Consider the following 25,790-nt stretch of genomic DNA (forward strand, 5'->3'; position numbering starts at 1 on the left):
ATACGGAAATACCAAAAGGGCATCGGGTGTGTTCGGATTTAAACTTTTCAGTCAGCCTCGGAGTTGCAGGCCTCAGTTTTAAAGAACGCAGAGCCACGTTAGTCTCTTCGGGCAAATAAGAACACAGAGACCTTTTCCACCTCCAAATTTAACGCGCCGACAGGCGGAAGACCTAGCGGGTCCGGTTCAGAAAAGAGCCCGCCGTGCCCACGAGCCCGGGAATAAAAGATCCTGGCGTTTCTCCTGGCCGCCCGGTAGGAAAGGCAGCATCGCAGGCTGCCAGCTCCGGACAGTTATGTCACTTAGGACCGGGCGAAGAAGGAAGCTCAGAGGGGGGGGGTTTTCCTGACGGGGAGCAATGACTGCAACGTACCGGAAGCGGGACTGTGGGAGCCCCGCGGGGGCGGAGGTGACGTGGCTGGCTGTGAGGGGCTGAGAGCACTTCCCCTGGCTTTTGGGCTGGGGAGGCTGCCCCTCGGTGCCTCCTCACGTATCCTCGCTGGCCCAGCAGGCCTAGCAGCGTGGGGCGGCGACGGCGGCGGCGGCCGGAGCTGGGAGCGTTGGCGGCCGGGGTCCCAGCCATGGCCGAGGCTGTGGAGCGGCTGCAGCAGCGGGTAGAGGAACTGGAGCGGGAACTGGCCCAGGAGAGAAGGCGGCGGGCCCTGGGGGGCGGCGACGGAGGAGGCGGCCGGGCCCGCATCGAGAAGATGAGCCCGGAGGTGGTGGACTCCAACCCCTACAGGTGACCTGCGTCGCGGGTCGGAGGGGGGCGAGGTCACGGGCTTGGTGGGGTCCAGAATGAGGTGCGCTCCCCTACTCTCCAGCTCACACCTCTCTCTTCCTGTTCTGGGGGTCCTGTTTCCAAACGAGCAAGACCAAGTCTTAAAACTGGTCAAAAGATGTTCTTTCTCTTTTTAAAAAACCCCAGTGAATCAGCCATATGTGCTGCTCCTGTGCCTGCTGGGGACACATCCGGTTTCCTACCGCCCCAGCCTCTTCTAGTGTACCTCGCTCTGCAAAAAACTGATAGTAGTAACTTTTAGAAGATGACATCAAATCTAAAACCTGCTAAGCATAAACTATGATTTTCATAAAGGCTTCTCAGTGTTACTTAAATTGGGGGCGTGGTGGAGAAAGCTGGATTCCCTCTAAAGCCATTCGACTTTGCCAGTCCTGTCCGCTTCTCTCCTTTCTTGGAAGATTTGCTAATCAGCAGGCCGAATACAGCGCCGTGGTTAAGGGTCAGCACTCCAGAGCCAAGACTGATGGAATTCATAATCCCAACTCTTAGTAGCTGAGTACCTTTCAGTACTCTAAACATTTAGTACTGTATTTTCTATCTCATTTGCACCATCTGTCTATTAAAATGCTACATAGGAGATGGCTCTTGTCCCCCCAGCTCTACTAGTACATGGAAATTTAATAAAGGTCAGCCTTAATTTTTAGAATTGTTCGTTCAGCAAATATTTAGCACCTTTTCATCTCCAGCTCTCCTGGATGATATTTTCTACCATTTGTTAAGTATTTTTATGCACAGACATTGAGGATACAAAGTAGACATGGTCATTTCCTTCCAGAGATTACCAGATGAGTGTGTGAGAGAGAGAAAGGTAAACATGAGATTACAAGACAGAGTTGTAAGAATTGTGATAAAGTACTGGATATCGAGATACATAGGAGAGAGGTTTGTAGGTGCTCAGCATCATTTTAACTGCATCAAGTGATATAAAAGAAAGCAAGCCCCTGACCTTCAAAGACCTTTTACTTTAGTTTGAGAGACTCAGTGGTTGTGGAATAATGATCAACAAACACAAGTAATGTAAAATTATGTGGTATAGAATATAATTATAAGCATGTGGGGAAAATGGAGAGGCGAGCACAGGCTTTAAAATGGGAAAACCTGGTTTCAAATACTGGCTCAGAAACCCAGCTCTGAATACTTGTCTGCCCCTTAGCTGAACCTGGGCATACAATAAGTGCTAACTAAAAGTGGACGTCATCCATTTGGGGCAGAGGCCACGAGTGAGTGGAATTGCAGCCATGAGATTATTCTTGATGCTTAACATTAAATGTGAGTGTTAAAACATTAAATATTTACATATACTAAGAAAGCGTGGAAAATGTTGAAGTTTCGCTTTGACCCATCTCATCTAGACACTTAACATTTAAGTCAGTAGTCTCAATCTTGTGTATACCTTAGAACGTCTGAGGTGCTTTTAAAAAAAAAAACTTGTTGCACAGGCTACACCTGGGAGGGTAGTCAGGCATCGGGGCTTTTAAAGCTGCCCAGGTGACTTAGTTTCATTTGGTAAAAGCCAGCTGAAAGATTTCTCCTCTTTTAAAGAATGAGTAATGATTGAGTTTTTGTGTTTGTTTTCTGTGATGATGTCTGTGTACCTGTATCACTATTAATTAAAAGATTGTAAACTTTAAAACATTTTTTTCTTTGTTTTAAGCCGCCTGATGGCATTGAAACGAATGGGAATTGTAAGCGACTATGAGGTATGATAGGCCTTTTTAAGTTTTGAAGATGATTTCAGTAAATGGAAATTTTTGATGACATTTTTGATGTTAACCCACACGTATATAATTTTGCATTTCACAGAAAATTCGTACCTTTGCTGTAGCAATAGTAGGTGTTGGTGGAGTTGGTAGTGTGACTGCTGAAATGCTGACAAGATGTGGCATTGGTAAGGTAAAAATATTTCTCTTTGCCTATCATATAGGGAACCTACTCACTTCTGAAGTAAATCAGGTACAATTAGGATTCTTTTCTCATTAATAATTGTTTATTGATTTGTGGTGTTTTTATTCAGATTATTCTTTCTGCCTGAGGGAGTTAAGACATAACCCTATCAAAATGGAAGCTGATATTGTTGCTAATTAAACAAGGACTACCTAATTGTGTTCAGGAACTTGTTCATTTGGGGTAATATATAAACAGTTTGGATTTAAGTGTTTTAGGTATAGAAGCTTAGGAAAGAAGGCAGTTAAATTGATAAAGTGTGTGAATGAAACACTGAAACATCTAACAAATGTTTTTTAAACACACGCTTTATACAAGACAGACTAGAAAGCATATACATTTCTTCCTCTTGAAATTGAAGTAGGGAATGCTCCAGATTTTTTTTTAACCCATACGTTTTTTCACTTGTTTCTAAAATTGATTTAGATTGTGGGTAGGAAGAAGTGACCTTATACCAGAAATCAGTCTACCAGTCTTAGATTTATAAAGCCAAAGTCCATGATGTTAGATATGTAGTGGCTGAACACATAAAATTTTCCACAATTATAAACCCTTTAATTTGTCATTTTGATAAAGCAAGCATTTTCCCACACAGTTTATCAATGCTTTTTAATATGTTGGTCCACTCCATGACCCAAATTCTTAAAAGAAAGTGGTTTCAAAGTTGGCGTTCATTTACCAGTATAGAAAAGATAACACCAAAATACTAAAGATGTTTATTAACATCTTAAAGTCTTTTGAGAGGTTTACAAAAGCCAGCCAACAATTGCTTATAGCTGACATAAGTACCCTGGCTCATTGACCAACGATAGTAGAGATCATGGAGATCTGTGATTCTCGTGTTTGAGTATATATCAGAATTACTTAGAAGGCTTGTTAAAACACAGATTGCCAGACCGTACCTTACTGGTTTTGATTCTCTAGGTTTCAGGTGGACCTAAGAGTTTGAATGTCTAACAAGTTCCCACAATTTCTTAAAGTGTCCCAGGGACTATAAGAACTGCTGGATCCTTGCTACTCAAAAGTCTGTTCCCTGAAGTAGTAGCATCAGCATCTGCTTGTTATAAATGAAGACTGCCGGGCCCTATCCCAGACATGCTAAATCAGAATCTGTATTTCAACAAATTGTCCAGTTGATTCATATGCATGGTACAGTTGGGGAAGTGCTCCTGTATTGCTAACAAGCTCCAGGTGATGCTGCTAGCCCAGGCCACCATTTTGAGTAGTAAGGATTCAGAACAGTGGTTATCAAATATTGCTATAATTAGAATCACCTGGGAAGTTGAAAAAAATTCTGATGTCTGGACTGCACCCCATAATAGGTTAAACAGAATCTCTGGGCATGAGACCTAGACATCTGTATTTTTTAAAACTCCCTGGGTGATTCCAAAGTACACTCAAGTTTGTCAGCTAAAGATCTACATAGGTGAGTTTCAGAACTCTTTCTTCAATATGTAAAAGCGATAAACAAGAAGCTAATTCATAGGGTTAAGTAGGGAAGTGGAGGGTTCGAGACCCATAGCCTGCTTCTTATCCCTGAAAGTTTCTGAAATCCCCAGGGCACCCTGGATCACCAGATCTAGATCAGCTGCTTTATTTTACAGGTGAGGATACAGGCCTAAAATGTGAAAGTGACTTACTCACGATCAGAGCTAATTAGTGGCAGTTACAACTCACACCTCCTGTCCCCAAATTTAGGATTTCTTGAAACTTACTCATAAACCAGCTGTGAGGCTGAAACTCAAATTTGGTACTTAGTCTGACCTAATAAATTGTTGAATGAGTTTAAATGAACCATATTTTGGAGACTCTCAGTAGGGTTAGAAAATTATCATAGAGTGCATAAGTGATATATTTTCTATCAAGATATTAAGGTTTACCTAGGTGTTGTTTTTATGGGCTGGGTTAATTTCTTTTAGTTTCTGTATTGAGAAGAAAATCCCATTTTTGTTTTTATTGTTAAATTTAGGATACTGAGAATTGTATTAGAAAGTCACAAAATTTTAGATCAAGGAGAGGACCTTGGAAATCCTTGAGTTCTTACTGATGTTCTTACTGATGAGAAATAGAATCTTTTGGCCATTTAAAAATTGTGTGTGTGACAAATGCTGTCATACCTAAACATATAGCAAGAAATAACAATTAATTGGTTGGTTAGAAATTCTATTTGGAATAATGTTTTAGCCATGGCATGGGTATGTATAGTGTTATATTCACAAAAGGAGTCATGTTTTACTAAGCTTTAAGTTATGACATTTATCTTATTTAAAAATTTCATTTATCTAATGGTTCTTCGCTTTTAGCAAAAATCAGAGTGAGGTAGGAATTTTGACCAGTTTTTAAAAATTGGAATGAACATTAATTTCTCAGCAAATTGGTTAGAAAGGCAGTACAGCAGTGTGGTCAGGGTGCCAATGCTGGATTGAGAATGCCTGAATTTGGGTCCCATTTCCACTGTGTATTAACTGAGTAGCTTTTGGGCAAGTGCCCTAGTTGTCTCATTTCTAACAGGATAATAGTATCTGTGTACTTACCTCAAATGAGCATTAAATGAGTTAATATATGGCACCTAGTGCTTCAGAGTTAGCTGTTATTACTGTCAAACTGGTAAACCCGTCAAATGTAAAGCCCGATAGTTTATTCTCTGTTGTTTTTGGTTTGTTTTTTGGTATGTTTTTCATTAGAATACCACTGTTTTCATTTTAGTTGCTACTCTTTGACTATGACAAGGTGGAACTGGCCAATATGAACAGACTTTTCTTCCAGCCTCATCAAGCAGGATTAAGTAAAGTTCAAGCAGCAGAACATACTTTGAGGTAAATGGAATAGTAGTTAAAGACCATATTTAGTAAAATCTTGCTTTGTGTATTTGGTATAAGGTAGCTTAATGTATAAATGGACCTGAATTTTTCTCTATAAAAATTCAGGCTTCTCTTGTATAAAAAATTCTCTTGCCTCTTAGATCTAGATTGGCAACCTTTTCTGTATAGGGCCAGATAGTAAATATTTTAGGCTTTTAAATGATCTTTAACTCTTTTAGTTGTTTTTCCTGCTTTCTTGTACTATTCCTCTAGTAGTTTTTATAATCATTCCCTTTTTCCCTGTTAGGAACATTAATCCTGATGTTCTTTTTGAAGTCCACAACTACAATATAACCACAGTAGAAAATTTTCAACATTTCATGGATAGAATAAGGTAAAATTTTATTTATGAATATTTTGTACAGTGTGTCCTGGTCAGTTAAACAAGTATCATTAGAAAATAAGACTGATTAATTCAATGATTTGGTAGATGACATATTTTTGTTTTTAAAAGTTAATTTTTGTGTGATTTTTATGTATTAGGAGCTCAGTAAAAAGTATTATGATATAACAAGAGAGCCTCAATTATAAGTTCTGTGTTCTAGATTATATTTCTGTTTGAAAGTGGGTTTCTGCACACTGTCAATACCACTGAAATATTAAATTGTACTCAATTAGCTTTTAACTTTTACTGCATTTACATTTATAGTGAAATATGAATAAAAGTCTGAAAGCTGATAGAGAAATGGTACTTTTTGTGAACAGACTTTATACTGCTTGCACCCTTGTACAAGAAGTACTGTAGTATCATTGACATATTCATAATACTTACTCAATACTCTATATACTGGATCTTTAATATTAAATACTTTTTATGTCATAATTATACTCAAACATTTACTCAAAGAATAAATGTGTGACTGAGCAAAGTCTGATTAGAATGTGTTTTGCGTCCTGATTTTTTTTCAAGTAAAATTTATTTTCTTTGCCTAGTAATGGTGGATTAGAAGAGGGAAAATCTGTTGATCTAGTTCTTAGCTGTGTGGACAATTTTGAAGCTCGAATGACAATAAACACAGTGAGTATTCCGATTGTGTAAGGTGTTACACTCGTGGATTTATCTGTTTTCCTGTATAGTCTATCAGTATGTATTCTCTATCCTAAAAATAGTTCCCTATTTAAAGCCTTTTATAATGTGTGTTATTTATTTTTTGTGTTCTGTTAGCATTCTTTTGAAATTTATTCTAATAGCTATGGTACCTATCTAGCTTTGCTGCAGTGGCATATGTTTCAGTATCCTACTCTTTCTTATGCCAATAGAGGAAACTATAAAATATCAGATACTTATGGTGTACGATTTTTAAAATGAATATCTTATACTTTCTTATTCTTGGTCAGAATTGGTTTTAACTTTTGTTAATTTATTTTTAAGTAAATGTATAAAAATGTATAAATTGCCTACAAACATAGTTTCTCAAAAATAAAACTGAATTCTTTTTCTTTTGGATTATTGTATTTTCAACTTTTCAACTGGTTTTTGTTGAAATTATTTTAGAAAAATGAAGTTTTACATTAATAAAAAATCCAACAAACTGTAGCTCAGTTTAATTAGATATTTATTGACTGCTTACTTGAATGCTATCAGTTTACTTTTTAAATAGAGAGTGGCAATTGCCAAGGAATTCCATTTACAGCTTTGCTCTTTTATTCTGAAAATTAAGTTTTAAAAACCCTTGGTAGTCCATTTAGTGAAATCCCAGTTTTTTATGAAAAGAACTTATGGTAAATTATTTCTTGCTCTTTTATGTTCCTGTGTTTTCACATATTTCTACTAAGGCTTGTAATGAACTTGGACAAATATGGATGGAGTCTGGGGTCAGTGAAAATGCAGTTTCAGGGCATATACAGCTCATAATTCCTGGAGAATCTGCTTGTTTTGCGGTATGTATGTGTGATTCATTTTGGGTTATTTTTCACTGTTAAGTAGAGTTCCTAGGGGCATTCAAAATGTATTACAATTCAAAGAAAAAACAAACTTTGAACGTGATGGACCGCTGTTCGGAACATCTTATACTTTTTCCCCCTTTCTGTTGAGATGTATTTTCTTTTATTCTTTTTCATGTAGTGTGCTCCACCACTTGTAGTTGCGGCAAATATTGATGAAAAGACTCTGAAGCGAGAGGGTGTTTGTGCAGCCAGTCTTCCTACCACTATGGGAGTCGTTGCTGGGATCTTGGTACAAAATGTGCTAAAGTGAGTGAGGGCTCATTTTTCTGAATTGTCTTGTTTGCTTTTGATAAAAATAAATATATTCCATGAAGCATTTCAAATATTAGAATTACCAGCTAAGTATTTCATTTAGTTTTTTAAAATTTAGTTTTAAATATACATATATTTTTAAGTTTTATATATATAATGTGTGTATATTTTTATTTATATATAAATAATGTATTTAATTTATATATTAATATTACATATATTAATACATGTTTGTGTTACTCTCTGCATTTGGAATACCTCTTGTTCAGTGGTACAGTGGCATTAATGTATTCATTTATGAAGCATTAACCAAGTGATTTAAATCTCTGCAGGTTTGACCAAAGGGTGTAGAATAAGGCATAAATGCACTTGCTTCCACTATCTTGATTGAACTCTTAATAAAAATAATATAAATGTGATTGAATATTAACCAGGGTAATATCTCTGCTATCCAAAAACAGATATCCAGCAACCATACCATCTAAACTATAGCTAAAAAGGACAGAGGTTTCTTTGAAGCTAAAATTAATGTCAAAGAGTTTTTGAACCAACTCACACCTTATTAAAAGCAGAACCCCTTTAAGTGTTCCCTAAACTAGGCTGTTTTTATCCCACTTTACAACTGTAGTAAAGTTATTTTTCGTAAGCCTCCAAACTAATAAGAACAAAGTGCCGCACAATACAGGGAGGCATTCTGATATCAGAAGTGTCAGCTGCTAGCAGGGAAATTGTAAAAAGCATACTTAAGAATGCTCAAGGCAACTACCTAAGGCTATTTCATAGAAGAGTAAATAACCTGTGTAAACTTCAGTAGGCCCTATCTAAACAAAACATTTTATAGTATGATACAAAAAAGGGAGAAAAAAAATTTATGGCTACAAAGTATTCTCTTATGGATGTGTCATATTTAGCCAGCCTTCTGTTGATGGACATAGCCAGCCCTGGTGGTCTAGTGGTTAAGATTCAGCACTCTTACCTCCGTGGCCCAGGTTCGTTTCCTGGTCAGGGAACACACTACCTGTCTGTTGGCTGTCATATTGTGGCAGCTATGTGTTTCTATGATGTTAAAAGCTATGCCACTGGTATTTCAAATACCGGCAGGGTCACCCATGGTGGACAGGTTTCAGTGGGGCTTCCAGACTTAAGACAGGCTAGGAAGAAGGACCTGGCCACCCACTTCCAAAAAAATTGGCCATGAATAGCAGTGGAGCATTGTCTGATATGGCACCAGAAGGTGAGATGATGGCACAAAAAGGCCAGGCAGGGTTCAGCTTTGCCATACACAGGATCATTAGGATTCAGAATCGACTGCACAGCACTAAGAACAACTACTGATGGATATTTAGGCTACTTAACAGATTTTTTTGCTATTATGAAAAATGCTGCAAACAACATCTTGCATATATCTTTGTATACTAGAGTTTTGTGATGTGGATTTTTTTTTTTTTGGTGAGGATGGCGGCCCTGAGCTAACATCTGTAGCCAGTCCTCCTCTTTTTGCTTGAGGAAGATTGTCACTGAGCTAACATCTGTGACAATCTTCCTCTGTTTTGTATGTGGGACGCTGCCACAGCATGGCTTGACAAACGGTGTGCAGGTCCGTGCCTGGGATCTGAACCCGCAAACCCTGGGGCTGCCAAAGCTGAGTGTGTGAACTTCACCACCACACCATTGGGATGGCTGCCAGTGTGGATTTTTAAAAGTGGAATTTCTGAGTTTATGCAATATTTATTTTCATAGATATTACTACATTTTTCCTTCAAAAGGATTGTACGTTTCCATCAGTGTAGGAGTACCTGGTTCACCCACACCTTTGATAACATTGAATATCATCAAACTCTTTAATCTTTATCAATATGACAGGTGAAAATTGGGCATCATTTTAACTTTCAGTTACTTGTGAAAAGAGTTGAGCACTTATATTTTTCTGTGAATTGTTTGCTCATATTCTTTGCTCAGTTTTTGTCTTTCCTTGTATATATTAAGAACATGCATTTGCAAATACTTTGTGTTATTTATCTTTTGCACATGATTTTTCCTCTCTATATAAGCTTCTAAAAGAAATCAGATTTGACTAGAAGGGAGCATAAGGGAGCTTTATGGCATATTGGAAATGCTCTGTATTTTGATCTGGTAGTGATTACATGGGTGAATACTTTTGTAAAATTTTATTGAGCTGTACATTTAAGATTTTAAACTTTACAGTAAGTTATATATAAAAACTTTAAAAAGTTAAAGTAGTTGGATTTAGCACCACGTCTCAGGGATTTTTAATATACACTTCTTCCACATTTTAACCTCTCTGAAGTCAATATGCTTCTTAAAGTTGTTGACACGTCATAGTTTAATTGGCAGCATTTTATCTTTATTAGAGGTTCAAAAAATAATAGTGCATTCTACGGTTGATGAAATGGAGTAATCTTTTCTTTCCTTCATTCCTTCAATAAATATTTACTATGAGCCAGACCCAGTAACAAGACAAAAAAATTGTTTTCTTGGTTGCTTGTTAAAAAAATCATTACCTGCTTCAAAATCATTTTTTAAAAATTAAATTAATTTCTTCTAATACTTCTATGGGTTTATTTATTCAAGTCTACTTTGCTTTATTTTTCTAGGTTTCTGTTAAATTTTGGTACTGTTAGTTTTTACCTTGGATACAATGCAATGCAGGATTTTTTCCCTACTATGTCCATGAAGCCAAATCCTCAGTGTGATGACAGAAATTGCAGGAAGCAGCAGGAAGAATATAAGGTATGTGTCAATCTGTCAGAATGTATGAGATCGTATTGCATAGGACAAAAACTTAAGAAGGAACAATTATTTAGATTTGCAGTGCAAGATAAATGGATTCTGGATTTTTTAAAGTTTTCATTTATTCACTGTGCTTCAAAAATGAAAATTCTGTTCAAAGTCCTTTCTTGCTTTTGGTAAGATTAAAGAGCTTGTCTGAATTCTTGATTAATGCTTCAGAGAACTGAGAATGAGTGAAAACACTTTGACACTGTTTGATTTCTAAAGAAAAAGGTGGCAGCACTGCCCAGACAGGAAGTTGTTCAAGAAGAGGAAGAGATAATACATGAGGACAACGAGTGGGGTAGGCATTCTTTCATAAATTGAAACGGCAGCGTAAAACATTATCTTTTATGGGAGGGAACCTAATTATAATTAAGATTATACAAATTTTGAATAATATTGCTCATTAAGTTCCTTAAAAAACTGTTATAAGATCAAATTTAATTCTATAGGTATTGAGTTGGTATCTGAGGTTTCAGAAGAGGAACTGAAAAACTCTTCAGGACTAGTTCCTGACTTACCCGAAGGAATCACAGTGGCATATACAATTCCCAAAAAGGTACATCTGAAATCTGATTTACCATAAGCAAATATCTTATAAGAGAAAATGTCTGTCTTCTCTCATCTTCATCCTGCTTTATAATGCCAATGCAGTATTTCCTGTTTCAGATACTTTACACTGTAGGTATTAAGATGTGTGAAAGAGAGACGTACTCTGTGTTAATATGGAAATATACACAACACATTTTAAACTGTTTGAAAATAGAAATAAAATAGTTTTGTTCACTCATTAATGAATCAAGTGAAATAGATTTTTATTTTAACGAAGATAATCATTTTTACATATTGATTTAGCCACAATACCATTTAAAAATACCACTTTAGTAGAGGTCTCAAGAATATTGAGATTACTGCCTTTAAATCAAAAGACTGGTGGGGAAAGCAAAGGACTTTGTCTCTCTTAAAAATTAGAAGGCATATTAAAATTTACTTTGCAAACTTGTTGAACATAGTTAAAGCTTACTGATTGATTATATATTCCTAAACATCAAGAATTTTATATGGTTACTTTTTTCACTTTCCCTCATTTGTTGATAGCAAGAAGATTCTGTACCTGAGTTAACAGTGGAAGATTCTGGTGAAAGCTTGGAGGACCTCATGGCCAAGATGAAAAATATGTAGATATAATGGACTGCCCTATATTTTATTTCCTGTGTTTAAACCTATTCCCTTGAAATTTAAAAAAATTTTAAAACTGAAAAACTTAGGGCAATATCAGTTGATGTATAATCTTCACTAATTATTACACTTTTTGAAAATTCTGTGACTGTTGCTTGTTGTGTCCCCCCACCCCCACCAAACTAAATCAGTAACTCTCTTAAAACTCAGGTTTCATTCTAGTAAGAAAACTTCAAAGGATTATTGTAGGCAGTTATGAATCTTATTGAAAACTTAGCCATTGAAATGTTTTGGCCTTTTGGGAGGGTCGGAAGAAAGGACCAATTTGATGCTCTATTCCTTTTCTTTCCAGTAATCCTTTGTGGTCTGTAGCCTGAGGCCATGGACAATAAAGTAGTACGTGGTCCTCAGATATAGAGAAAAGGACAAGAGGTACAACCTGTTGATTAGAGCTAGCAGGCATCCACTCACTGTGTTTGGAATTGCTCTCTACAAGAAAACTGCCCACTTACTACTAACTTGGCCAAGAATGAATTGAACATAGTTGACCTGTAAAATAAAAACATCCAATGTTTCCTGATGAAATACAAGCTGAAATGTAGTCACTGGAAAAGTTTGTAAGTTCATATATTCAAAACAAGACAAAGGCAAGTAAACTGAAGCTTTCTTCATAGACAGACTTTCAGGAAGTAGAAATTATATTTCTGCACTGACCAGGGAAAAGAAATCATTGCATCTGTGGAACATATATCTGGAGTCACTGTACTTTGAGGAGCAAGGGATAAATTTAGGCTAAGACCATCTAGGTTATACCCAACATATGGGCCACCTTCTCAATACTTTGTTTAAATTTGTTTCCCTAGGTAATTAGAGATTGGCAAAGGTTTATCCTGGATAGTGGGCATAAAAGAGGCGTAAATTGTCTCTGCAATGACTGATATGTATTTATTCACTGAAAAAGTGACTATCATTTTCCCTGATCTTGACCACTAAATTGTAAATTGGTAAACTGGTTTTCTCTGTAGTTGTATACAAATAATGGAGGCTTAGAGAACCTTCGTTGAAATAAATTCCCAATGTTTTGGAGACCAATAAAGAACATGCATGTGTAACCTTATCCATAGGCTGTTACTATGCTAATCCCATATTTTGATGATTTTTTGCTTTGAAGAAAGAATGTCTAAATTGTATCTCTAGGGGGAAAATGTTAGTAAAAAATTAAAAGTGTGTGTATTGGGCCGGCCTGGTGGCGCAGCGGTGAAGCCTGCACATTGTTTTGGCGACCTGGGGTTTGCGAGTTCGGATCCCGGGTGTGGACATGGCACCGCTTGGCAAGCCATGCTGGGGTAGGCGTCCCACATATAAAGTACAGGAAGATGGGCATGGGTTTTAGCTCAGGGCCAGTCTTCCTCAGCAAAAAGAGGAGGATTGCTAGCAGATGTTAGCTCAGGGCTGATCTTCCTCAAAAAAAAAAAAAAATTAAAAGTGTATTCCCCATTTGTAAAATAAAGTTCTAAAAACTAATTTCAGAAAGCCCCAAATGTCAAACATGTTTGATGTATTAGTTTTGAGATTCTTGGATGGTATTGTGATTCTTATGTTTAGAGTGATGTCAGGAAAGTATGGGGATAATTTTTCTGGCCTTGAAACTTAATGTTGCTTTTGTAGGGCATTTACCATTTAAAAAAATTTAGTGTACTCATCTGTAAAATAACTTTTCTAGTTACTAGAGATGTTTTCGAATTTCAAACAAATGCAGTCTTTCTAAATCCCATTCCTTTGGAACCTCTGGTACACTAATTTGGTAAAGCTTTACTTATACTTTTAAAATTTTATAGTTTGGTAAAGTATAATGGCTAGAAATCATCATCTTCTAAAGACCTTTTTTCCACTCTTAACTTGGCACTGCACACTGCTGGTGTCTTATATTGCACCAAATCTTATCTAAGTTATCTAATTTTTTTGTCTAGTTATCTTTCATTAAAAAATTATTCAATTATTTTACTAGAAAGAAATCTGGTAAACAGGTATCTTTTGCAACCTAGAGTGTTCTCTTGACTGCATACCATGAAAACTTGTATACGTAGGCAGCTGATTATGAGAAATTAATCACTGAATTGTACATTACTAAATAAGCCCATAGTGCTTGACCAGATTTATAAACACTATTGTTTCTAAAGTGAAAGATGGAAACATACTCCCAAAACTGCCTTAGCACAAAGGCTCTAAATTATAGTAAAACAAACAATATATTCAACTTTAATCCCTTCCTCATTGTTAATGGGAAGTTAATTTATGGTACTCAAGTGTTTTATGTAGTGAAGAAAATATGTCCTGTGAGTTTCTTCACATACAAATACTCCCTGAATACCTACAGACACATGGACCAACACAGAAAGGTAATAACCTTTTAAGAATATTTGAGGAAGCTTTGACTGCCACCCTTGGATTTTTTTTTCATATTTCTCTTTCTGTAAAGTATTAATGAAAATTATAACTACCACAATATGGATCCTACCAATTCAGATTCATAATGGAGTTGTCTGAAAGCGACCTTTTTCAGTGTAAAGGGGTACATTAATGTGAACATAATATTCCTATTTGAGAACCTCAAATATACACAAATGTCTGTCAGCTATTTTTATCTTTTTAAGTAGGCATTCTACGTGAAAACATTTGAGTTGGTAGTGCAATAAGTAGCAAGATCAAGATATAGTTTTAAAAATTTTATTTAAACTTAAATCTTTTGAAATAGTCATCTGCCAAGTGTAGTTAATGAATTTTGAATATTACAATTTCCCACTTTTTGTATGTTTTTCCAAGTCCAAATTTTGTAGGAACAAAGAATAAATGCATATTATTCTTTTGCTAGTTTTTCCTTTTTTCAGGATTCTCCTACAATATTCATCTCAGATTATTTTCTAAAGCATTTAAACTTAATATTAAATATACCACTAAATAATCAAATTTTAAACTCTAATAGCTTAATTCTAAAATCAATGGTTTATTTGTGAATTCAGTTAATTACTTTGGCCTTTCATAGCTGGCAAACCCAGAAAGATGTGTTATGGTCATATTTTATCTTCTTTTTTTGTTTTGAACTTCTCCCAAAAGGCAGAAAAAGGATACTCATAAGATACTACCTAGTTTCTTTTACGTCACCACTATACTGCCTCAGAGTTAGATCACTGTGTTTCAAACCTATATGCATACGGAATCACCTGGGAATCTAGCTAAGCTGCAAATTCTGATTCGGTAGGTCGGGGGACTGGCTCAAGAGTCTGAATTTTTAATGAGCTCCCAGATAGTGCTGATGATCCTGGTTCATGGGCCACCCTGTGCGTAATCAAGTCTTAGCATTAACCAAAATCCTGTAGAATCACCGAAGCTCAAACTGAGCAAACTACTCAGTGGATATTGACCACATTCAAGCTTTTTTTCCAACGTATTTCTTAATTATGTAAATATAACCCTCTTGTATAAACTGGAGTGGGAAAAAACTTGAAATTGCACTTTTAAAACAGTGACGTATGGTTACTACATCTTTCACCTTTACAATTAATACTTGTCAGAATCTTGCAAGTATTAAAATCGAAGATTTTATTATATACAATACATAAATGGTACAAAACTATATCCAAAATGTGGCAATATTTATAAAATCTAAAAAATACTTAATTTTCAGTATAAAATAGCAGACTCCTTTGAGTGAGATAAATGAAGAGGCAGATTTAGGCTATTTGAGAGGAGAATGTCATGTCCATCTTTTGGGAAAGGTCAAACAAAGAATGCCAAAGAGCTTGATTTGTTACTGCATGAATGTCTTCAGATCATGCAGGTACATACTACACAGGAAAACATATAATGTAGAGAGCACAGAAAGCAGAGGGCTTGGCCCAATCTGTTTGAGGGAAAGGTAGAATAAAAAAATAGCAGTAAGAGATTTCTGTTATTCATTTTACAGAAGACAGGTCATACTTTTCATAAACATTATCCCTTTATTCCTTGAAACTTTTCTTTGAGGTAGAAAATTGGGCCAGACTGCTGAAAAGCAAGACAAGGAATGGTGAGGCTAAAGTAGCTTTTGAGAGATGAATCATGGAAATTCTTGAACTCTTTGTCTTAACTGCTCTGCCAGCTCTTGCTGACCAGAGACCAATCCACTCTTCATGATCAACTCTTCATGTCATGTTAGGATTCTAATATCTATATCCTTGGATTCCATACAATAGTTAATTCTTTTAAACAACTAAAACCGACACAATCATGACTCAAACTTCAGTGTAGTCCAATACAATTTCATACAAATAGTTAAATGACACAAAGTAAAAATTTCTTAAAAATATTTCTTAATTTTTAAAGTCTAATGATCCAAATGTTTCTTAATTATTTTGCCCTAAGGTGCATTTGTAATGAATTATAATTGCTGCTATTACCTTTGTCCTTGATGAAGGAAAACATTAGGAGAATTGGTTGTTTTTAAGCTAAATGTATCTCCACTTGACGAGTGTCGGGAAGGAGCTTTTCCACCCAAAAGTGACGTTTCTGCTTCTTTTATTTCCATTGCCCTTTTGTATAGTTCAGCAGCTTTTTCAAAATCCCCTTCTTCATAGCTTTGAAAGAGAAAAATTCTTAAAATGAGAATATAACCTCTTAACAATTCTAAATGACCTTATACAATACAGAAAACCAAACAGTGAATAATTGATCATTTTTTCCACTGCATTCACTCAGGCAGACCACTAGAATAGAATACCCAAACTGTTCTCCTTTCTATCTGTACTACTAAGGAACATTTCAGTGTCTCGCGGACACCATTAAGACCATGTTGTAATGGATGCAGTGAGATGGCTAAGGGAAGTTAGCTATTCTCTGCATCCTGAGATAAACAAACACAAAGCAAAGTCAACACGTACTGAATGGTAAATTAGCTCTGAGGATTACCCGCAGAGCTGGTTACTTGCAAATGTAAACCTTCCTTCACTACTGTCATGATACACTCCTCTACAAAATAGATCACGCAGCCTTCATTTTGCTTCTGGATACTACTTTAGTATTTCTTGTAGATCAACCAATAACGACCCCTCCAGCCTCCAAGAAAAAACCTATTCAACAATAAATATTTTGTTCTATGATAAGTAAAGGTGTTCTAAAAGGGAGTTTGGCTGTATGAGGAAAATGAAAAATTCTTACCTAAGCACAGCTAAATTTTTTAATGTTTCTCCAACTCGAGGATGCATCCGACCCAGGCTGTCTTCGTAAATCTTTAATGCTCTTTCATATAATGGCAAAGCTTCAATGTGTTTTTTCTTAATAAAAAAAGTAACGCTCACTTGAGCACAGTGGTTTCTGAAATTACTATTAATATATTCTAGACTAAGCTGACTTACTTGCGTAAGCACTTTAAAAATGTTAATATCCTCCTACTAGATGTACAACAGATTAATATATGAATAATCATAATGGGAGAAGCAGTATAGTAGAAAGGTGGAAACCTGTGTTTTAGACCTGGCTTGTTAACCACCAATCTTAATCCAATTATGTATGCACAAACCTGTTTCTTTATTGCCCAGTGAGTACCACACCTATTTCTCACCCATCACAGGCAAACGCCACAGCTTAAAGACAAAATTAGCTATAGAGATGTAGGGAGTCTCCAGAATTTAAAAATGAACTGAACGCTCAGTCGGTGTTGACACTAGGAGGAAGTGACTATCTTGCAAATGGAACTTGGATGATTTCTCCAGTACTAAAGGAAGCATTAGTAGGTAAATAATCTTAAATTTCCTTGAATTATTTTTACTGTGCCATATCTGTTCATGTTTACCTATATTTCACACCTTAAAACTATTCATTTATAAAGAGTTAAGGTGTGGGAACTTACCATTTGGCTGTGGAGAACAGCTAGGTTCACCAAGGCAGTTGCTACGCTAGGGTGCTTTGGGCCAAAGGATTTCTGCCGAATTTCAACAGCCAGCTCATACAAAGGTACAGCTTTGTCAAGTTTCCCCTAGAAAACAAAAGTGAAGTCTAACAAAAATATTACAGCAATAAATACCATCTGATCAGAGCTTTTTCCATAAATAAAATTTTGTATTAAAAAGTAATTTTGAGAAAAAAAATTCAGAAGCGTTTCCTCCCAGTTTAATGGTGAAGTTTCTAGATAATTGCAATCTAATAGGATATGTAGGTAAAGCTATATTGAATGTAAAAACACTTCCTATGATAATTCAGAGAGCCCTTTAGGATCACCCATTATTACTCACTGTTTCTGGTGAAGTAAAAACATGCCAGTTAAAGTATGTTTGCTACTATATATAATTTAGAAATGGAATCAAAATGAAAATTCATTTCCCATCAAATCCCTTCCAGATTTTTCTAAATATTTCTTTTTACTTGAAAGTTGGCAGAAATAGCAACAACAGATCCTTCTTGCTAAAACGTCAACTTCAGTGCCAGAGGACCAGCCAGGGTCTCACAAGCAAAGTCCACCGAGTCTGTGTGGCTCTGACTGTGCTGAATGAAAGCAGACTTCTCTGGCACTTTTCTGGAGAAAAGCTATAAAAATTCCAAACATCACTCAGGCTAGAACGCTACATCAAAGAAGGGTTACGTTTAATTGTAGGCAAAGAAAAAGAGTGAAATTAAAATGCTCATTTAATCGACTACAAAGATGCCGCCTTCAGCCCTGCACTGGGCGATTTGTCATGTTTATGGCAACTTAACACTGGCTGAATTCAGAGCTTCTAATTAGAATGCTGATGAATACACTTGTATTTGGACTGTATTTAACAAAACCAAACCTGTACCTTAAGTCTGAAATAATATTGTTAAATGTTTTAACTCAGCTATTTGTTAAAAAATTAAATCATTATGATTTAAAAGCTCACAGAAAATAATCTATCAATCAGAAGACAAATTATTTTGCTGATAGTAATTATGGCTTTATTGATATATTATAAAACACATGTGTAAGCATGCCAAGGAGTACTTACCATTTTCTTATATAAGATTGCAAGATGCTTCACTGTATAAGCCAAAGAAGGGTGATCAGGAGCTAATGCTCGCCTCCGAATGTCTAACGCTCTTTCATAAAGTTCTTCCGCTTTATCATACTGTTTCTTTTCATTGCATAGAGCCGCCAGATTATTCAAAGACTGGGCACAGTCAGGGTGATCTGGTCCTAGAACTCGCTCCCTCATTTCTAAGGAACGCTTCAGAAACTGGTCAGCTGTTCTGTGAACAAAAGCCCAAAATGGTTTAAACAATTTATTCTCTAGAAGTGAGAACTCCTAGCCCTAGTTACATGGAGAACTGAAGTGCTTTTATTCTTAAGTCCAAGGTAGTTAAAATGAAAGATTCAGCTCAAAATCTTCTCTCCCTCTTTCCCACTTCTCATCCCTTCCCTCCCTTTTCCAAAAATTAAAAATGCTTTCCTGGTAGTGTGAGGGCCTAAAATATCTGGATGATTGCCTCAATTCTCCACTTCTTAAAGACAAGCCCATAAATATTTTCCAAAACAAACTTCACACCTTTAATATTATTAGACGTAACTTAAAGATTTTGGTGTTCACTCTTTCTCCCTTTGGAGTTAATACTAAATAATTTTTTTTTATTGAGGTAACATTGGTTTATAACATTATATAAATTTCATGTGTACATCATTATATTTTGACTTCTGTATAGACTACATTGTGTTCCCCACCAAAAGTCTAGTTGCCATCCATCACCATACATATGTGCCCTTTTGCCCAGCCCCCGACCCCCTTCCCCTCTGGTAGCCACCAATCTGTTCTCTGTATCTATGTGTTAGTTTATCTTCCACATAGGAATGAAATCATATGGTAATTGTCTCTCTCAGTCTGACTTATTTCAGTTAGCATAATACCTTCAAGGTCCATCCATGTTGTCACAAATGGCAAAATTTCTTTTTTTAATGGCTAAGTAATACCACATCTTCTTTATCAGAAGATATTTTGCAATTCATATGTCTAAGGAGTTAATATCCAAAATATATAAAGAACTTATAGAACTCAAAAACAAAAAACAACTCGATAAAAAAATGGGCGGAGGATATGAACAGACATTTTTTCCAAAGAAGATATACAGATGGCCAACAGGCATATGAAAATATGTTCACCATCACTAATTATTAAAGAAATACAAAATGAAAACTACAATGAGAGGTCACCTCACGGCTGTCAGAATGGCTATTATTAAAAAGACAAGAAATAACAAGTGTTAGAGAAGATGTGGAGAAAAGGGAACTCTCATACACCGCTGGTGGGAATATAAACTGGTGCAGCCACTATGGAAAACAGTATGGACATTTCTCAAAAAATTAAAAATAGAAACACCATATGATCCAACTATTCTACTTCTGGGTATTTAGCCAAAGAACATGAAAACACTAATTCAAAAAAATATATGCACCCTTATGTTCACTGCAGCATTATTCACAGTAGCCGAGACTTGGAAGCAACGGTAAGTGCTCATCAATGGATGAATGGGTAAATAATTTTAAATAAAAGAACACTTTGTGAAGTGGGCTAAATATCTGTTAAATTTTTCTGTTATTCCAAGTGTCAAATTTGTTATACTTTTCTGACATCCAAAGAAGTCCCAAAACACTTCTTTTTCAGAAAGTATAAATATGAACGCCTTTTTGTGTCTTTTAAATCATATAAACTAAGACTAAAACTAGCAGCCATCTACATTCTTTATTCTCCCTTAGGGCCAGGTTTCTTCTTCTGGGAGGTCTCATGCACAATATCTACACAAACTTACTTTTCACAAACATATAAAACATACTAGGGAAGCTACAGAATAACTTTTTAGTTGCTAAAGAAAACATGAAAGGAAACAGCAGAGACAATGCTAAGGTCTTTGTTAAGTGTGGCTATGTTCTTAACATACATAAAATGTGGCATGGTTTCTATCAATTTTTTCTAGCTTGACTTGATAGAAATGTAAAACAGCTTCGCATCTGGGAGACAAAATGGATACTGTTTTTCTTATTAACACCATGGTACTCACTCTAGGTTATTCTGCAGATAGTAGAGAACGCCCAGTTCATTGAGAGTCCGAGCATTGTCAGGTGTGTCCTTACCTAACGTCAGCTCTTCTAACTGCAGGGCCCGTCTACGTAAAAGGGCAAATCCATACTGGAGCAAACACAAAAAATTCACAGTCACTGAGTGAGTGCAGTCTGATTCTGAAGCAATATGCTGGGGTTCTAAAGTCCTTCTCTTTTTGTTCCCTTTAAAGTAGGTTACACTTATTTTAAGAATCATGCTGAATTAATCTAATGGTTATTGAAAATACACATACTTCCCACAAGTCATCTCATTCTAAAATTCATTAAAAACTATTTTGTGAAAACAATTATACTTTAGCAAAGTGAGTTGAATCCCAAAGTAGTTCAAAAAGATCAGGAAACAATTAACTTGCAGATATTTACCAACTCCACATTGCTAAACGAAAAATCAGGTACTTACAACCGCACTTAGCACGTGTAACTAGTAGAAAAATAAGTCGTGGAGATTGAATGCACCGTATAGTGAATGTAGACAACAATATTGTATTATAATCATCAAACTTGCTGAGAGACCAGCATCTTAATTATTCCCACCACAAAAAAGAAATGATAATTATGACATGATAGAGGTGCTAACTATCGCTACAATGGCAACCATAACACAATATATAAATGTATCAAATCAACATGTTGTACCTCTTAAATTTATACAATGTTATATGTCGAATATATTTCAATAAAAAATTGCACAAAGCATTTTAAGTTAAACATACTATATTTAGATTTTATCAGCAGTTTAGAAAAATGAAAAAATTTTTTTGTGCTCAACAGTAAGAATTTCTTCAAATTTGAATCTAATATAAAACGTTGACTAAATTTCTTTTATTCCCTTTTCCAAACCTTTAAAGAAAAGAATTGAAGCAGCTTTAAAGTCCATCTTCCCAAATCTAACCTTCAAGTTAACTTTATAGTTCCATTTTTAAAAATTAAAAAAAAATTTCCCAGCTTTACCGGGATATTATTGACATATAACATTGTAAAGTTTAAGGTGTACAACATGGTGTTTATCAAATGATTACCACAGTATACAGGTTCCACTTTTCAAAAGTTTACTGAGCTCTTCTCAGTAGTACTAATATTTAAACATATTATAAATAAGAGAAGGTTAATCAGTACTTTTTTGGAAGTCGCTTTAAAGTTCTTAAACATGTGAGGTTTATGGATCTATATTATGATATTCAGAGATGCTCTTTTCCCCTTTGGTTCAAAACACAACACAAAAGAAATCTTTCATTACCAAGTTGCCTTTTCTCCTTGTAGCTTTCTGACGAATTTTAAAGGATTTTTTCCTAAAATGTTCAGCTTGTTCATACCTTAAAAAAAAAAAGTAAAGTCAAATGAAAGAAACATATGTCCAAAGTATCATACTTCAGTGAAATGAAAGCACTAGTGTGAAGCCTTTTTTGGTAATTAAATACAGCATTATTTCTAGAAGATAGTCACATGAAATTAAAAATCTTTAATAAAAATCTTCATAGCAAAATCTGACAAATAAATCTAGTCCTCCAAGTAGCTGATTTAACTCATTTTGAGTCTCTAAAGGGCAACCTAACTAAATGCAAATCCAAAATTTTAGTTTGCTATATTATCTTCTTCCGCACAGGCTAATTTTTGGTCAAAACGTAAATGTGAAATTCACACAAAATTTGTGTGAAATGCTACTTCTAGAAGTTAAGAGAAAAAATTCCCATATGTATCACTCATGATGGAGCAAAAGAAATGACTTCTGATAGAGGAAGAAATGCCACTCAGTGGGAACCTAATAGGTATGGGAGACTTTTTATTATACCTGGGATAGGCAAACTTTCTCTCTAAAGGGCTAGACAGTAACATTTTAGGCTTTGTGGGCTACATGGTCTCTGTTGTAATTACGGAACTCTGCTATTGAGGCATGGAAGCAACCATAGACCATATGTAAATGAAAAAATGTGGCTGTGTTCCAATACAACCTTATTTACAAACCTAGGGCTGTCTGTACTTGGCTTACAGACAATGGTTTGCCACTCTCTCTATTAGTAACACACTCAATATAGTCAGTGAAGGAGCCTGGATTCAAACTCAACTATATGACTCCAAAGTCCATGCTCTATCCTCCACACAGCTTCAAACAGAGACGAATCTTGTAGTTCTAACTTTCTGTTTACCCCATGAAGACCCAGACTAAGAATAATATTTGAACATGGTGGAGTCAAAAGAACAAAGCATAAGGAAAAGTACACGGCCACAGAACAAAGCCTACCTCATAAGTACATTAAGAACTGTTAACTCCCTGTCATAAAACCAGAGCATTACTGATCTAAATCTTACTTATTTTGTTTCTGGTACAAAGTTGCAAGTGCCTCAAGTTCACGAGCAATCTGTGGATGGTCTGCACCGTAGGCGTTTTCTGAGATTTCCAATGCCTGTTTATACAGTTGTTCTGCATTGCCAAACTTCTTCCACTGCACGTACACACTTGCTAGCTGGTGGAGGGACTGAGCTACTCTTGGGTGATCTGGATCTAAAGCTGTTTCCCGAATTTCTAGAGACCTCTGCAAAGGCACCACAGCCTGAAGGGGAAAAAAAGGCCAAAGGCCAATTAGAGTGAGTGGAATGCTGTAAGATCTGCCATCTGATTAGCATAACACAGGAAAGCTGCATTAACTCCCGGAAAGGAGGGAAGAGTAACATGGAAACCCCACAGTCTCTGACTCCCTGCTGAGGTTACCTGACTGAGAAGGCCTAGATCCTTGAGAAATCGCCCCAGGGTTTCATAAAGGTCTGCTAAGCAAATCATGTTCTCCTCGCCTTCACAGTTTTTCTCATACTGCTTCAAGGAATCAAAGTACTCTGCTGCCATCGCGCTTTTGTCTTTGCCAACAAACTGCCAGTAACTCAGCAACTCGGCAAAGTGTCCTCTGTTTCAACACATAACAGTAATTTAATGAGAAACAAACTTTAAAACCCACTATTGCATGAAAACGCCAGAATGCATTTCAAGCTATCGACAATTTATTAGTCGGCAAGTGCAGTGTAGTGAGGTGAGACTGCGACTTGGCCGCATGGCCACCTGCACCCACGGCTTTCTGGCTGCCTGATCACATGCAGGCTGTCTGACCTCTGACGTCTCATCATCCTCATCTGCAGAAATGGGGACACCGACACTACCTGCCTCAGGTGTGACCACGAGATGACGGCACACAGCAAGCACTCCATAGTGTTGGCTGTTACCATTCATATGATATGGCTACTCCCAGTGCAAGTCTATCGGATTCCTTTTTAGACATTTCAGGCTTTGCAGCCAACTGCTGAGTTCACCCAAAAACTTGTTTTAAATGACAGAAATTAGAACAGAAGAAACTAATGAAACCGGGCGAACTTAGAATATCTGCTTTGGTGTATTTTCATCAAGGAATTGAATGATAAAAGTCAGCTTACTCATCTGTGGTTGATATTAAGTAGGATGGGAGAGCTGGTAGACTAAAGAACGAATCAATTTCAAAGGAATCATGAAAAATTGGAATGAAGATCAGAAATAATTTAGGAGGTACAACAAAGAAATTTGAGAGAGTTCACTCAGGAGCAAAAAACCAAAGTACGAAGCTATATTATGAGAAATGTCTAAATTTCTAAGTGAGACAGAAAAACCCCCTCATGAGGCTTAGCAGGTCAGAAGCTGGGCTCATAAGAAGGTGGTTCTGCCACTGGAGATCCAAACATACCAGAAGAGACAAACAATATATTTATGGAAAAGGGTAATCCTTTCTTTAAATTCAACACCTGTGAGATTCTCCGTGGAGCCCAAAGCCTATTGTGAAGGCTGCACTCTGAGATATCTGAAGGCCCCGAGAGTCAGAGATCACGAACCACCTCTCCGGGTGATTTGATTCCAACCTGCTTTTAAATGCAAGATTAAGATATAAAGCTGTCTCAGGATCATTCCAGCTCTGACTCTATGAAGCAGCACTACTCAATCTTTTTTACTATTCCTCTTGGAAAAAGTAGCTCTTATGGCAATTCGCAAATTGTCCTAAATTTCCCCCACATTGTTTTAAATTTCAGGTACCACTGCAACTGGACTAATTTTTAAACTAAAAATGCCATTTTGCTTTGTTATGCTGAACAAACATTTAAATTTGTTTTTCTGAGGAAAGGTGTTCTACAAATAAGTTTCTTACCTTTTATAAAGGTTTTGAGACACAAAGAGATTGAGAAGGCAATCGTGCAACTTCTGTTTACTTCCCTGCTGCTGAAACAGCCACGGGAGCTCATCCGCACTCCTCCAGGTCACGCGGTCCTGACTATCAGGAGAGAAAGGGGGCACACTCAGTAACACTGCCCTACAATGACATCACTTCCAAAGGCTTCAGACACATGCTGAAGGAAGAAAAGCATATTTACCATATATCTCTGACTCTTTATCAAAATCAGAAACTTTACCACTTAACTATGAAATTAAAGTGATATTCAGGGCTACCAACCAAACTCTAAAAAAACCCTCAGTGGATCCAAATATACACACACAAGTACACATAGACACACATATATTTTTAAACTATTTAACTGGAATAAAATAAAAATTAAAAAATGATCCTGCACTGATTTTACTTAAGTTTAAATCTTTAGCCTAGTCTTAAAAAGGCTTACATAATCATGTTTTGTTCTTTTGACATTAACAGAATAGGGAGAGGATTTAATCTGTGTTGTAATAATTAGATTTTTATACTTTAAGTTATAAGCTAAGAATGAGAAGTAAGGACGCAGAGGTAGAATGTGTGGCAGAAGTTACAGAAGAACAACATGGGCATGTGTAGTACCTTAGCTGCACAGTGAAATAGTTGATTAGCTTCTGCCTATAAGAAGGAATGATGGTGGTACCTTCCAGGTACTCCAGCCTCACTGTTTCCCAAGCCTAGAGAGAAAAAGAAAAAATATT

At 36.2% G+C, this 25,790-nt stretch overlaps 2 protein-coding genes across 6 annotated transcripts in view; one reads left to right on the plus strand and one right to left on the minus strand.

Annotated features, from left to right (window-relative positions):
* The first annotated feature begins 367 nt into the window (after positions 1-367).
* On the plus strand, positions 368-12,895 carry UBA5 (ubiquitin like modifier activating enzyme 5). Of its 2 annotated transcripts, none has more exons than XM_070576053.1 (12): positions 368-742; positions 2,457-2,502; positions 2,606-2,695; positions 5,453-5,562; positions 5,855-5,941; positions 6,541-6,625; positions 7,354-7,488; positions 7,673-7,800; positions 10,422-10,557; positions 10,825-10,900; positions 11,052-11,158; positions 11,698-12,895. In XM_070576053.1, the coding sequence occupies exons 1-12, from the start codon at positions 582-584 to the stop codon at positions 11,779-11,781; spliced, it is 1,245 nt and encodes a 414-aa protein (XP_070432154.1). In that variant the 5' UTR covers positions 368-581; the 3' UTR covers positions 11,782-12,895. The 2 variants fall into 2 exon arrangements, with proteins under 2 accessions (XP_070432154.1, XP_008532620.1); XM_008534398.2 differs by having other exon boundaries at positions 7,384-7,488.
* Positions 12,896-14,491: 1,596 nt separating this feature from the next.
* NPHP3 (nephrocystin 3) overlaps positions 14,492-25,790 on the minus strand; it is a 37,738-nt gene continuing 26,439 nt past the window's right edge. For 3 of the 4 annotated variants that reach the window (XM_008534399.2, XM_070576051.1, XM_070576049.1), the window contains 10 exons: positions 25,672-25,766; positions 25,033-25,155; positions 23,583-23,772; positions 23,183-23,424; positions 22,113-22,188; positions 20,815-20,942; positions 18,774-19,014; positions 17,663-17,788; positions 16,972-17,087; positions 14,492-16,391 (listed from right to left, as the gene is read on the minus strand). In XM_008534399.2, the coding sequence (XP_008532621.2) occupies positions 16,211-16,391; positions 16,972-17,087; positions 17,663-17,788; positions 18,774-19,014; positions 20,815-20,942; positions 22,113-22,188; positions 23,183-23,424; positions 23,583-23,772; positions 25,033-25,155; positions 25,672-25,766 (1,518 nt within the window). In that variant the 3' untranslated portion in view covers positions 14,492-16,210. Of the gene's footprint in view, positions 16,392-16,971; positions 17,088-17,662; positions 17,809-18,773; positions 19,015-20,814; positions 20,943-22,112; positions 22,189-23,182; positions 23,425-23,582; positions 23,773-25,032; positions 25,156-25,671; positions 25,767-25,790 lie in introns of those variants that run through there. The other variant, XM_070576050.1, reaches the window with a different exon arrangement.

The sequence above is a fragment of the Equus przewalskii genome, chromosome 15, assembly GCF_037783145.1.
Source record: "Equus przewalskii isolate Varuska chromosome 15, EquPr2, whole genome shotgun sequence".
NCBI lineage: Eukaryota > Metazoa > Chordata > Mammalia > Perissodactyla > Equidae > Equus > Equus przewalskii.

Excerpts from the sequence above, each read along its gene's own strand:
- UBA5 (XM_070576053.1), top strand. The coding sequence starts at position 582 with ATGGCCGAGGCTGTGGAGCGGCTGCAGCAGCGGGTAGAGGAACTGGAG. Across the intron at positions 2,503-2,605 it reads GAATTGTAAGCGACTATGAG|AAAATTCGTACCTTTGCTGT; the intron begins GTATGATAGGCC and ends TGCATTTCACAG. Across the intron at positions 11,159-11,697 it reads CATATACAATTCCCAAAAAG|CAAGAAGATTCTGTACCTGA; the intron begins GTACATCTGAAA and ends ATTTGTTGATAG.